Here is a 13662-nt window from a genome sequence, read left to right as displayed (position 1 = left end):
CTTATTTTTGGTTGCAGCAAGCTTAGTCCACTTAAGATGCACCACTGTAACAATTCATATATGCTATAAGGTATACATACCCTTAAATGCCATCACTTTTAAATCCATCATAATACCAGAGCTATATGAATCCCGTCTTCACTGAAAAAATAGTGAAACCAATTCAGGTCTCTGATTTGGACGATCCAAAAGAGAAAAAAAAATTAAAATAAAAAAGAGACGAGTTGTTGAAGAACTCAATAGCTGATAAGAAGATGAAAACACTAGAATAAAAGTTGAAAACAGTGAAAAAATTTATTTTTATAGTTTTGTATATGCTGTTAAGCTCTGTTTAGTCTCAGATATTATTATTCCTCTAAAGTTCAAAGTACTAGAGTTTGAAAAATATTATGGTACAAAATGTCCAAAAACTTATATTACTATGTACTGTCGAAAAATAACTGTTCATGCTAATAATGAAAAGTTATTAATGTATGTGTTTCAAAACAACTTTACTAGCTTTACTACTAGGTGGTATGTTCAATTGGACAAGATCCATATTCAGTCTTAGAGTGATATAGCTCGTGACTTCATTAGTTAATACTAACATATCATAGATTTAGCTTTTGATCATTTATCTTTGTAAAATATGGAAAACAAAGCAAATGAATCATTCAAGGAGTATACTAAGAGGTGAAAGAACATAGCTACTCAAGTACAACCTTCTCTAACTGAGAAATAGACCATAATATTGTTTGTCAGTACTTTAAAATCTCTTTATTATGAAAAAGGGATAGAGAATGCAACAAAAAATTTTATCGATATAGTGATCTCAAGTGAAATTATTAAGAATGCCATTAAGAATGGCAAGTTAGAAGAATGAGAAGTTTTCACTAAGAAAGCCCTAAAAAGGAAAGAGATTAAAGCTCAAGCTATGAGTTTTGACAGATAACAGTTCAAGGGTTATCAACTTTATCTATCATAAACTTACTCTCTATATTATTCTGTAATGAATATGCTTCACCCTATCCATATCAGCCTACTCTATAGCCATCTTACTTACCATATCAACCCATTCTCGAACCCCAAACTACCATTCATCTTGTTAGCCTAGCAAGTGGTTCATGCGATCAATGAACTACTCAAGAAAAACTCATATTTGATCTAATCCCCATGACTTATATAAAATTATACTAAGAGTTCTATAATAATTACTTGATTACCTCCAGCTGATTGGAGCTACTCAAGCCACTCTATCCCAAGTGGTATGTTTTTACAGCTTATTGTGACTACCACTATATAATCGCTAGTCAATCCATAAAAAATTACACTGCTTTAAAGCATAAGGTGTAACGATTAATCAAGGATAAAATGATAAACTTTAACATGAGAAAGATAACAACATCAAATGTTAGTGTCAATCCATTACTCAATCACAATGTCAATGCCCTAAGGTGAGTTAATCTGAAAAGACTTGGTGAACTTCAATGAATCAGGGGGTCAAATGCCAATAAAAGCCCTTCTCCTGATCATATAGGGACATAATTTTGAGAAGAATGTTAAGGCTAATTAAAGTGGCTTGTCATTTTGAGATTTGTTTTTAAAGTAATGTTAGGATTTCTTTTATGCAATAGGATTTTATTTGTTATCATTTCAATAAAAAGCAAGTTGATGCATTTTATTACATTTTATCTTTCATCCTAACCATTATTCTATGCTTTGTTGTTTGTTATATCTTTTCATTCCATTCTTAAATTACAGATGGTGAATATTTAGATAATTATAACAATAATTTTGAGATTTAATTTTGAAAACTCATTCACATTGATAAAGTTCAATCTGTGAAGACTTTTTGAGTAAAAGAAATAAGTTTTTGGCAGATATGAAATAGATATATCTTAAAAATATGTAATCTTTTTATAAAGATTCATGAGCTTGTTTTTATTCAATAGATGATTTTCAAGGAAAGCATTCACATTTGAGATGAAAAATGACATTCTTTTTTTTACCATTCGAAAAATCATCCATTACTACCCCTTTTGAGCCTATTATAATTATTTTTTAAAGAATCCTAACCAAATATCACTCTCCATGCTGGGGGTAAATTTTGAGAAAAAATGCTTGAAAAAAAAGGAGAAAAAAGAATCATTAAAAAAAAAACAAAAAAAATGTCATAAATTAGTTGGGACAAAATAATAAGAATACTTTTATGAGAAATAAGAAAGAAAAGTAATGAAATGATGTGAAATGGGGTAAAACGTCAAGTTGCATCAAATGATGAAAAATGATCCTCTAGTTTTGAACCTTTTAAAGATATGTTTTGAATGTATTTTACCAATTGTTTTCATAATCCTTTATCATAGTTTACATTACAATTTTTAAAAGTTCATTTGGATTAAGTATAAATACTCGAATTAAATGATCATATATTGAGTTAAAACATGTTTGTGATGAAATAATAAAATCATGACATGCTATTCTAAATATTTATGTAGAGGAGATATTAATAATTGATGAAAAATAAAAAATTTAAAAAATTAAAATTTAAAAAATTAAAAAATATTTCGACGAGAGGAGATTTTCATGGCGCTAGAACGCTTTTTTAGGTACAAAACCATTAAATCTTAGTTTGATCATTTGACTGACTTGAGAAAAAATAGCTAGAGTTGAGCAAGGAGTGAGATCGACCGTGCATGCTTCCTAACATGCTTCTCAACAATATATTTTGATCCCTGTCAAGTCTCAAAACGTCAGACAATTTGTAATTGGCCACTACATATGTTCCACCAACCGAGAAAGGTGCAGATATTTTTATCATGGGCTCCTGTACGTTCTGACCAAATCTCAGTTACAAATATTTCTCCTAACCTTGATGCAAAATTACCAGTTCCGTCGTCTGTCTTTACTGCCTACAACCTGACAGGAAAACGTGAACGTAGCTATCTATAACTTAAGAGAGCAAACGACAGAAAAAAAAAAGAGCACTGTGATATATTAGGAGGAGATGTAAATGATTTTTGTGATGATAAAATGAAATATGCACCAACCAAAAAGAGTAAAGGACTTGAGTTACAATAACAAAACAATAAATATATGTTTATTGGTTGGTTGGATTAGATTTTAATGAGGAGAAGGGTCCCCTCCTACGAACAAGAAAACAATCCAATTCTCGGAATAATATTCTTTTTTTTCAATTTGTCCTATTAGAGGGGTGGGATGTATTCCAGCAGAATCATGGAAAATCTGTCCCAATGCTCTTTCTGGAAGTGTGAAAGCAAAAGTTTCTTGATTGACTGTTGGATAATAATGGAGGAGGAGGATTTCATCAAGTGATCCTAGGGAATTGAACCAATGGAGCCCAACCGCCCATCGTTAGCATTTACCTTGACTAAGTCCTCGTTTGACTTGGTCAGAAGGAGAATTAATTTACTGATAGTTAAACCCCCTAATGTATAAAGTGACAGGCATGAGGTACAATTGTTGACAACCCACCAAACTAAATTCACTAATGAGTATTGACTCAAATGAAACTTTAGGGAAATGAAAATATAAAATCTTAACCGAAATTATAAAGGTTTGGAACATAATGATTCAAGTAATCCAAATAAGAAGAAAATTTTAAAATATTTGCTATTAAAATTTACATCACATGAACATATATAGTATCTATTCTCCTTTTTTAGGGTTTTGGACCACTTATCACAATCCCATTCATATCCTCAATTTCTCTAGTGCGTGAATTGTCAGATTTAATTTCTACACAGCTCATAATTGAGTATATTTCATTTATGACAAATCTTCAATCTCTTATGAGCAAATTATGTTTTCATGGTGGAAAAGTGGGATAACTCCAACCCAGAAACGATGGTAATTCAGCAATTTTTTTTAACAATGTCTTTGAATTTGCTTGCGAAAATTCGCCTCTAATCCAGAATTTAATGAAGACCAGAAATCTCTGCAAATGGAGGTACCGTAGTCTGTTGTTATCACAATATGTAGGGTAATACATAAATGGGATAGTGATGATCAAGGGTTCTACCTTTTTTATGGAAAAGCATACACTTTTAAAGAATTTTTTTTTATAAAATTGATACATTTGTTAATTAATTTTTATATATTATAAATAAATATTTTTAAAAAAATCTTTCTCCGCTGTTAGTAATGATGTGAAGTGACAGTGGTGGAAGTCACGTCATAGCGAATGGTTTTCTTTATAGCATTATTTTGATGCGGAAATTCTAGGAGACATTTTTGACCATTTTCAACCTCATACTCTAATCTCATTTTCATCACTGAAATAATCTTGTTTAATAAAAATATATTAATGGTAATAATTAATTGCAATGAGTATGCTCGCACTATTTTATTTAATTACTTTTCAACCTGTAAAATTGATATTCAGTTTTGAAACGTTGACACAGCAACTCAGTCTCTTCTTCATTTGCTTCCAAGCCATGACTACGTATGAGAATCACTTTTGCAACGATTATTGTCTACTCAACCCTGAAGAAGCAAGCTTCTTTGATCTTTTTGGCCTACTTTTTTCCTCTGAATTGTCACAAAGAAGATTCATTCACTGTCCAGGTGAACAACGTGAAAATTTTCGTCGTAGATGGCTTATCTTCATCTCCGTTCTTGTTCAGAAAATCCTCCTTTGGGGGACAAAACCGATGGCCCTGATGGGGAATGCGCTCGAGATGTCGCTAAATCTTTTATCAAGCAACGGTGGCCCTTTCAATCTCCTACTAAATCTTGCAACAGGTGTCCTCTTCTTTCCATGTAGTTTCACAAAGGTCTCATGCTATATAGCTCATCTTGGATTGCATAAAAACCCATGTTTTTGCTCGAAGACCACTTGTTTTGTTGCTAAAAAAGGTTCAAAGTAACGATTCAGAGATGGGTTTGATCTTGCAGGGAAATTAGGGTGGCCTGATAAATCATCGGCGACGTTCACATCGGTGTTAGCAAATATTGACACTCGCTTTGAATTAGACAGCAAAATTAAACCTGGTGACAACAAATACAAAGCACATCTGTCTGTGATGGCTGCGAAAATATCCTACGAGAATGAAGCCTTCATTAAAGCCAAAATCATAGAACATTGGAAGGTATGTTTTTTTCCATTTAAGGCAATCCTCAAATGTTTAAGATATTACTGAAACTTCATAGTTTGAATATAAAATGAATTAACCATTACTTAAACAAGATACTAAAAAAATGCAATCCTATTAGGCCTTTTAGTTTCTTAAATTAAAAAAAATGACAGTGACGATGATTGTTCTTGTTTTTCTTTTTTGGAGCAGATGAAATTCTTGAAGTTTTATAATTTCTGGAACGGTACGTGAGATAAAAGTTTCTGTTAATTTTTTTTTTAGAATTAAATGAGCTTATTGTTTTCCGATTGGGCGGTGGCAAAATTATCTTATAGATATTATTTACATATGATTATTAATTATGAACAGAAGTCAACATTATAGGAAATTGCAAATTGTAAAATCCTAGATAATAGTCTAAGGATTTAATAAAAGCAAATGAATCGATCACGTGGTGTGTCTGATTTAAGATTCCATTTATTATTCACATTTCTATCAACTTTAAGACTTTTTTTGTCCTTCACCAGGGACTAATCAACAGCCAACTTGTAAATTACATTTAAGAAAACATCAAACCAACCTACTGATTACTAACATTATTTGCACATTTCTTTGTCTCATTGTCATACTTCATCCTTATCATCACATACCCACAAAAGAGAAATTTAATTGGTAAAAAGATGAATTTTTTTTATCAACAATTGTCCAATTTTTTTGAAAAATATTTTAAGAATAAAATTTTGAATGAATTATATCTTTAAAATTAAACAAAACTTAAAAATATCTTAGATCACATTGTATAAAAAAAAACTTCACTTAATCCATGAAATTACTCGAATAAAACTATGAGGTTTTGGTAAATTTTTGTACTATTTCTTTATTTAAATCCTGGTTTGATCATTTGCTTCACAGATTACCAAGAACCTTTGTCAACCCAAGTCTTCATGCTTCAAGACACACGGGCTAACCCCAACTTGATTGTGGTTGCATTCAGAGGCACAAGCCCTTTTGATGCAAATGACTGGATGACCGACAGCGATCTTTCCTGGTATGAGCTTAAGGACATGGGTAATGCGAAGACCCACAGTGGTTTTATGAAAGCTCTAGGCTTGCAAAAGAACCATGGCTGGCCCAAGGAAATCGAACAAGTCAGTGACCAACGCGAATTTGCTTACTACACCCTGAGAGAAAAGCTGAGGGAGGTTTTAAAAGAGAATCAGGAAGCCAAGTTTGTATTGACAGGGCATAGCTTAGGTGGGGCATTGGCAATTTTGTTTGCGGCTGTGCTAATGTTACACGAGGAGGAATGGTTGTTGGAGAGATTGGATGGGGTTTACACATTTGGGCAGCCCAGGGTAGGGGACGAGAAGTTTGGGGAGTTCCTGAAATTGAGAAAATTTGATGTAAAATATTTCAGGTACGTTTACAGCAATGACATGGTGCCTAGGGTTCCTTATGATGACAAAACCCTATTGTTCAAGCATTTTGGACCCTGCCTCTACTTCAATAGCTTCTATGTAGGAAAAGTAAGTGCCTTTTATCAGAGAATTTTATTATTATTTTTATAGTGGCAAGGGTTTCCTAATGAATTCGTGAAAAATTATTTTACTTATAACCTCTAAAAATTTTTATTTAATTATGCAATGCAGGTTTTGCCGCAGGAACCGAACAAGAATTACTTCTCTTTACTATGGGTGTTACCAAAGATCATGAATGCAATTTGGGAGCTTATTAGGGGTTTCATCATGCCTTATATTATGGGTCCAGACTACAAGGAAGGCTGGTGTTTGAGAATGTTGAGGGTAATTGGATTAGTAGTACCAGGGTTATCAGCTCATTCCCCTCAAGATTATGTCAATGCTACCCGACTGGGATACTTGCCCTTGGATCTTCAGCCTCAAGACCCCATACACGAGCGCGAACTTAAAAGAGGTTGACAAAGATGGTTCCCATAAAGCTCCGTAATTGACAGATTTGAAACACTAGAAGGATGTATTCCATGAACATGCATGCAGAAATCAGAAAAAACGGGTGAAAACAGATTTTATAATCTATTTGACCTCATCAATTCTATTACTTGTAAGAAATAAGGTAAAAGCGATGAATGATATTTCCATTTCCATGGCAAACAGTCATAGTAAGAAAAAAAAAAAAACTAGAAATGTGAATTTACATGCATACATACGTACACGATTTTATTTGTCAAACATTCAGGAAATCTTCAAGTCCCAGGACATGGCAATTTGGGGTCTTGCACTAATCTGGAACCTTGATTGAAGCAAAACTGCAGTGACAACAATTTCGGGTCGGTGTAATAGTTGCTTCCTGTACAATATTCATTATCTCCAGTGGTCTTTGTTCTTGAAACTGGTAAGAGATAGGACGGAACAATATAAGCATGAAACTATATTACCAGCAAGGAAATAAAGCTTGAGTGTTAGGTGGAGATATTTCCATTTTCCACGTGCACTAAATTAAATGTAAAACGAGTAAATAATCATGTGCCTAATTGCCTTGTTATTCAACAAAAACAATATGCACCTTAAAAATGCCATATAATCAAAACTTGACGCACTCGATTTACATGGGATGTTGAAGTGAAATAACAAAAATAGCTAATATGTTTACTTAGTGCATTGACCTGCATCTGCAGTGGTGCTTATTAGCCTATTAAGGGGAGCCTCACCATTTTATTCGAATGATATTGGATTTGGATCACTCTCCTTATCAATGAACTCATTAATCCAATATGTATATATGGTTAAATCTTAAGGCACATTGCAATTCTTTCAGTAATGCTATGATACGTTATCAATCTCTAAACTAAGAATGGAAGAATGATTATACTCCAGACATACACACACGAAAACAAAGGTAAAAAGAAAATTCCCTTAACCAGTTTAGAAAAGTAAAGCAAAAGATTTGAAAAGAAACAACTATTGCAAGCATAAGGTACCCGGCATTTCAGGCCTGATTGAACCAGTAAAGATTAAGCAAGGCATTAGAAAGCATGGCAGGTGAAGCAACCACTCAACGAACCCATTTGGCAGGTTCTACGGAGTGATATAGCCTTATGTGAGGTCCTTGTAACTTGATGGGCCTGATTGGCTAACATTGAATTTCTCATTTCCTGGGCTCTCTTCTGAGCTGATCTCAGCTTATTCATTATCTTGTCCATTGATGAGGATCTCTTCTTTTCCAACTTCATCTGAAATATATTGTTGTGTCAGTAATGATGAAGATAATAGTTTTTGTGTCTATTGCATTTTACCAGGGATTATTAAGTTGGCACTCAAGAGTCTTTTTTTAGTTGTTTTATCTTGACAAACTATATTCTATTTAAGAATAAATAGAAAAATAACTTTGCCCAGAGAAAGAGCAAGTAACACTCTGCTCAATTCCAATTCATCAAGATGTTACATGATAGCTTCAACATCTACATGAGCAAGCTTGGCAACAAAGGAATGGGAAGAAATACTAAAATCATACTGGAGAGATTTTACTTTTACTGTATCAAAGGTTGATCATTCACTTAACTATCTCTTTAAAATTATTTCAAATGTGAATGCAGGAGTATTTAAGAAAAAAAAAACCTCTAGTTTCCTTATGGCTGCCTCAGCTTTTGCCTTCTGCAGATTCTCCCATGCAGTGATTTTGGCCTCTTCTCTTTTAATCCTGCAAAAGAGAAAGAAGTTGGAATATAAATATCAATCAAATCTGTTCTGTAAAGATTTCAATTTCTTCCAATGTTCTCTGATATTGATCAGTTTTTTATACATGAAGATAAACGAGAAATTTCAGAAAAACCTTTCACCTAACTAGGCTAGGATTTGCTTGAGTTGGATGCAGTTTCTTAGGCAAATCCCACACAATCTAGCATCTGAAAAACTAACATTAGGCTCATAATTTTTGCTAATTATATTACAATCTTTTGGTCTTCTAGAAAGAATGTGATTGGTTTTCAAACAGGGAACAAAAATGTTTGATCAGAAACTTTTAGCTTGTTATATAAGGGATCGTTGATTGCTTGATAGATAAGATACTTATTGCCTTAAGGCATTTTTGAAAGCAGACACCGAAGACAGAAAGAAATGAAGGTGATGTAGTAGTAAAGTAGATATACTTGGAAATGCTCTTTGCTGTCTCTATCACAACTTTTAGTTTGTTATATAAGGGATCTTTGAGTTCTAGATAGACAAGATGCTTACTCATTGCCTTAAGGTATTTTTAGAAAACAGACACGAGGTGATGTAGTAGTAAAGTAGACATACTTGGAAATGCTCTTTGTTGTCTCTGTCACATCCCAGGTTGATATACAAGTGTCAACGGCTCTCTTTCTCCAATCATCAACAATTTCTGAGCTCTTCCCAGTGTTTCGAGCTCTATGCTTCTTTGACCACCTAGTCATGGTGACTCTTTCATCTACCTGCACGTCTCTCACTTCTGATTTAGAAGTATGGATGTTCTGTAGTTCCATGATAGGTAGAGCAGAAGGGCTGGAGGGAGAGAAAGAAGCCCTTTCTTTGGGAGATGAGTGGCTGCTAACCTGTGGGCTCATTTGGGTTGCCATGTCTCTTCTTGAAACAGTACGAGAAATATCAGTGGCTGCATCCTTGACTGCATCAAGATTTTCATCTGTGTCTTTGATGAAAAACCAATTAGAAAGATGGGGACCTATAGAAGTACAATAGGCTTAGCAATTACCATAATAACAACCTATCTCTCAATAGAACATGAAGTTTACATTTGGCAAATGATCTATATTGATATTTCACGGATTTTATTAAGGAAAAGAAACATCAAGTTCATGAATTTGGCAAATGTAGAGAAATAAAATTCCTACTTTGCTCATGTCCACGTGCCTACATGCAGATTCTTTAATGTTTAAGTGGTTCCTATATCAAGAGGTAAGTTCTTTGCTGTTTTATAATTATTATAACACTTAATTAGTAACTTTTTTTGGATAATTACATAGTAATCATAATAAATATAACATTAATGGAAATGGTTCTAAAAATTTTGACCAAATCATGAATTTCTATTTATCTACCATGCATCAAACATAAAGTTTTAATTTAAGATTAAATTAATTTGGATGCCAAGAGAATACACATGGAGAAAAAAGTTTCATAATACATGTCATAATTTTCAAAAGGCACTCTTCATGTGAAGATGATTAATGTAAGCCAAAGCTCATATTATCATCTAACCCAGAAATTTTGTACAACAGAGATGGACATGTACCTTGAGAAGGCAACGATGGTGGATTCACTACATCAGAACATCCATGCACGCTAACAGAGCGGGCCATGCAAGGCTCAGTCCGAACAGCAAATCCTCCACCATGGCTACGAGAATGAATTGCCGAACCATCAGCTGCAATTACACCAGCTGCGAAAGGAGAACCAGCCATGAAATTCCCTGCATGCCCCCCATCAAACATGTGCATCGCAGGCGAGTACAATGAATCGTAAGTAATCCCAGGAGGACCCAGTGGACCACTCTTTGATTTGGGTCTTCTTTGTGGAGGCACAATGGATTGCCTCACACCACCATCCCCAGAAACAGGACTAAAAATCCACCTCTCAGCATCATCCCACTTTGAAGGCAAAGCCCTTCCATTGTTAAAAGGCAACACCCCAGCAGCATTGCCCTGCATCTTTCCACCATTATTATGCAACGGCACACGTTCAGAACTCCAACCCTTCTGCATCCCAACACTCGAGTGATGATGATGATAATTGGGAGTCCCGGGACTAGGAAATGCACCCGATTTCAGTGTCGCAACAGAGCTTTTCTTCATATTCCCCAACCGAGGAGACGAAGCAGTGGCATTATTTAGATCTAATGAAGTTGGTCTTCTTCTATGAGGATTCTTCAACAAAGCTTCAGATCTAGCCCTCCTATCCTGACACTCTATATAAAAAAAAAAAAAAACCAATTTGCAATTATTAATTTTTTTACAAAATATTATGCTAAAAAAACATTTCAAAAAGAAACTAAAGGGTACCTTTAAGAGCAAGAGAGAATGAGTTTCTAGCTGAATCTATAAGTTGATTTTCGTCCTCTATAAGAGCTGCATCATTTTCTTCTTTTTGAACTGCATATTATTGTAAAAGGGCAAAAGAGGGGGGGGGGGGGGGGGGGAGAGCAATGACAATGAGTGAGTGAGTGAATTTGAATTTTTTTGGGCTTATTCGTTGCTTTTTTTCTCTTTTTGCGCAGTTTCAATTTTAACTTTCTCGAAAGAAGCTAATAATGAAAGGAACATATTGCGAGTACCTTTCACTTTTTCACCTTTTCTGGAGAGACGACTGTGCTTATGGACTGTTATAGCTTTGTTTGGATCAGGACCTGGTCCACTCGAACTCCCATTCTGATCTCCTCCTCCATGTCCTGCCAAATGCTGCAAAACAATTCACATTTCAAACATTGTTTTCCTTTTTTTAAATTTTTTTTTTGAAAAAAAAAATCGGATAAGGGGGGAAAAAGCATGCAAATTGATCAACAACGATCGATCATGTACACTGTTACAGCTCCCTCAGCTTATGCATTAAATTGAAAATTGAGATAAACAAAAAAAGTTGAAAGATTGGAGAAGTTACAAAAGAGAGTTCGGAAGCGAGAGAATCATGGTCGTGAGCATCGGAAGCAAAAGAGCATCGATCGACACTAGCGGACGCGGAAGAGAAGAGGCTGAAATTCTTTTCCAAAGTAAATATAACAGAGTCAGGGCTCGCAACTCGAGCCCTAGAACCTGATTGAAACCCTAACTCCGCCATTTTTCTTCAAAGCTTCACTTCTTCAGTTCTTCATCTTCAAATGTCGGCCATTTTTTTTTTTTTTTTCTGTATTTGTTACATGGCATGTAGTTAAAGATGAAGGCCTTTTTAAAACCCTTTTTGCCAGTGGGTTTTATGCTTTTAATGTTGCTGGTTATCATTGCCTTTGGACCTGGGATTTTGACCTTCTTCAAATTGACTGTAAAACCCTTGCATTTGTGATAATTTAGGATTAATTATGAGGGTAATCAGGACTTTGGGCTATAACTTCGGGGTTGTCACATCAATTTTCAAAGAGAATATGGTTTGAAAAAAATGATGTCATTATTAGTATTATTAGGATTTTTATATTAAACAGTGATGGTAAATATTAATTGAATTAAATTTTGAAAATTTTTTAATAATAATAATAGTTGAATATCCGAACATTGACTTTTTAATTAATATATATTTTTCCATGACAAAAGAAATGAATTAGAATCTAGTCGACCGTCTGATTAATATCAAAAGAATAGAATGTTTTGTTTGGACGTGAAACAGAATAACAAGAAAGTAGTCAACGGGAAAAATTGTAGTTGTAATGTGTTTTTTCTTTGAATCCCGATGCAACAGCAAAGAGTCGAAAGGAGATATGGGTGGCAATCAAATCCTTTTGTCCCGACAAAATTGCCACACTATCAGTAATTCAAGTCATGAATTTAAATACTGTTTGCAATCGGTCGTTATTTAATAATATCATCATTTTTCGTCATGATTATTGTAATAAAAATATAAATCGTCATTCATGTAAATAATGACATCAAATTCATAAATAATGATATAATAAAAAATTATAATTACAACAATATATTAAAACTATTATTTATGTTTTTTAATATAGTTATAAATTTTATAATATATTAATTCTGAATTATAATTAAAATATGTAAAAAGTATTTTTTAATTTATAAATATAAAATTAAAATATTATTAATAATTTTAAATGTCATAAATAAATATTATTATATTAAATTTTTTTATTTTATTATAAAAATATTAAAAAATTTATAATCACAATGAACACTATTATCATTATCGTTATATTAATAATTACGATAAATATAATACAATTAAAAATGCTTTTGTGATCGTATTTTAAATTTTTTTTTCTAAGCTATTATCTTTTTTTTATTATTATTACTCCTTTCTTTTTTCAAGAGTTTATCCTCTCAGGCTGCCTTTTTCACAAGGAAGCTTCCTTCTTCATCTTTGCATGTGATCCTCGTCGGATAAAACTAGAAGTAAGCAGCTCCTACTTACTTTCTCCCCTTGGCAGCTACGGAGTTTTATTCGCATGGAACTTTTACTAACCGTTGACGATCATGGCTCTTGCTTGTCAAAGAATTTTGTGTAGAAAAGCACTACTCACCACTATAGTTATTACGTAAATTAACGTATCGTAGCAGGAAAAAAAAATGAACCAGGAGCCAGCAGCCAGCAGCCATGGCCGGGTCAAACCGGGCAATTTTGCTATAGAAAAATAGTGAAGAATTAGTACTTGGTGGAAAGTTCTGATGAGAGAAGAAACAAAAACAATCTACAGTATAGGCTTTTAATGAAATCTGATGACCAAGATTTGATAAAATGACTTGATGAGAGCAATCATGTTTGTCCGGTTCCCTGGTAAGTTGAGGGCTTTAAATATTTTTAAGTAGGTTTGGTTTTCACTGCTCACGTGAGCTGTAGCAAATTCAGAGTTGTCGCTATTATTATTGTTCAGTCAGGTTAGGTTCATCCAGGACTGGACCCAACCCTTTCCTGGATCAGAA

At 33.7% G+C, this 13662-nt stretch overlaps 2 protein-coding genes across 7 annotated transcripts; one reads left to right on the top strand and one right to left on the bottom strand.

The window, feature by feature from the left end:
• Positions 1-4365: 4365 nt before the first annotated feature.
• On the top strand, positions 4366-7201 carry LOC111317878 (triacylglycerol lipase OBL1-like). The gene is made up of 5 exons (XM_022920414.2): positions 4366-4740; positions 4894-5087; positions 5283-5316; positions 5985-6598; positions 6722-7201. Exons 1-5 carry the CDS (start codon positions 4434-4436, stop codon positions 7007-7009), a joined length of 1437 nt encoding a protein of 478 aa, XP_022776149.2. The 5' UTR covers positions 4366-4433; the 3' UTR covers positions 7010-7201.
• Positions 7161-11971, bottom strand: LOC111317705 (uncharacterized). Of its 6 annotated transcripts, none has more exons than XM_089758171.1 (9): positions 11678-11937; positions 11355-11478; positions 11083-11172; positions 10317-10988; positions 9619-9707; positions 9344-9498; positions 8666-8747; positions 8029-8280; positions 7162-7439 (listed from the first exon to the last, which is right to left on the bottom strand). In XM_089758171.1, the coding sequence occupies exons 1-8, from the start codon at positions 11852-11854 to the stop codon at positions 8074-8076; spliced, it is 1596 nt and encodes a 531-aa protein (XP_089614297.1). In that variant the 5' UTR covers positions 11855-11937; the 3' UTR covers positions 7162-7439; positions 8029-8073. The 6 variants fall into 6 exon arrangements, with proteins under 6 accessions (XP_022775889.1, XP_089614297.1, XP_022775952.1 ...); XM_089758170.1 differs by having other exon boundaries at positions 7163-7439; positions 9619-9713; XM_089758169.1 differs by having other exon boundaries at positions 7299-7439; positions 9619-9746; positions 11678-11938.
• Positions 11972-13662: the final 1691 nt, after the last annotated feature.

The sequence above is a fragment of the Durio zibethinus genome, chromosome 3 (genome assembly GCF_047325235.1).
Source record: "Durio zibethinus cultivar Kanyao isolate XHJ-2024 chromosome 3, ASM4732523v1, whole genome shotgun sequence".
NCBI classification, from domain to species: Eukaryota; Viridiplantae; Streptophyta; class Magnoliopsida; order Malvales; family Malvaceae; genus Durio; species Durio zibethinus.
Note: the sequence above shows the minus strand (reverse complement) of the source record. Positions and strands in the feature narration are given on the sequence as shown.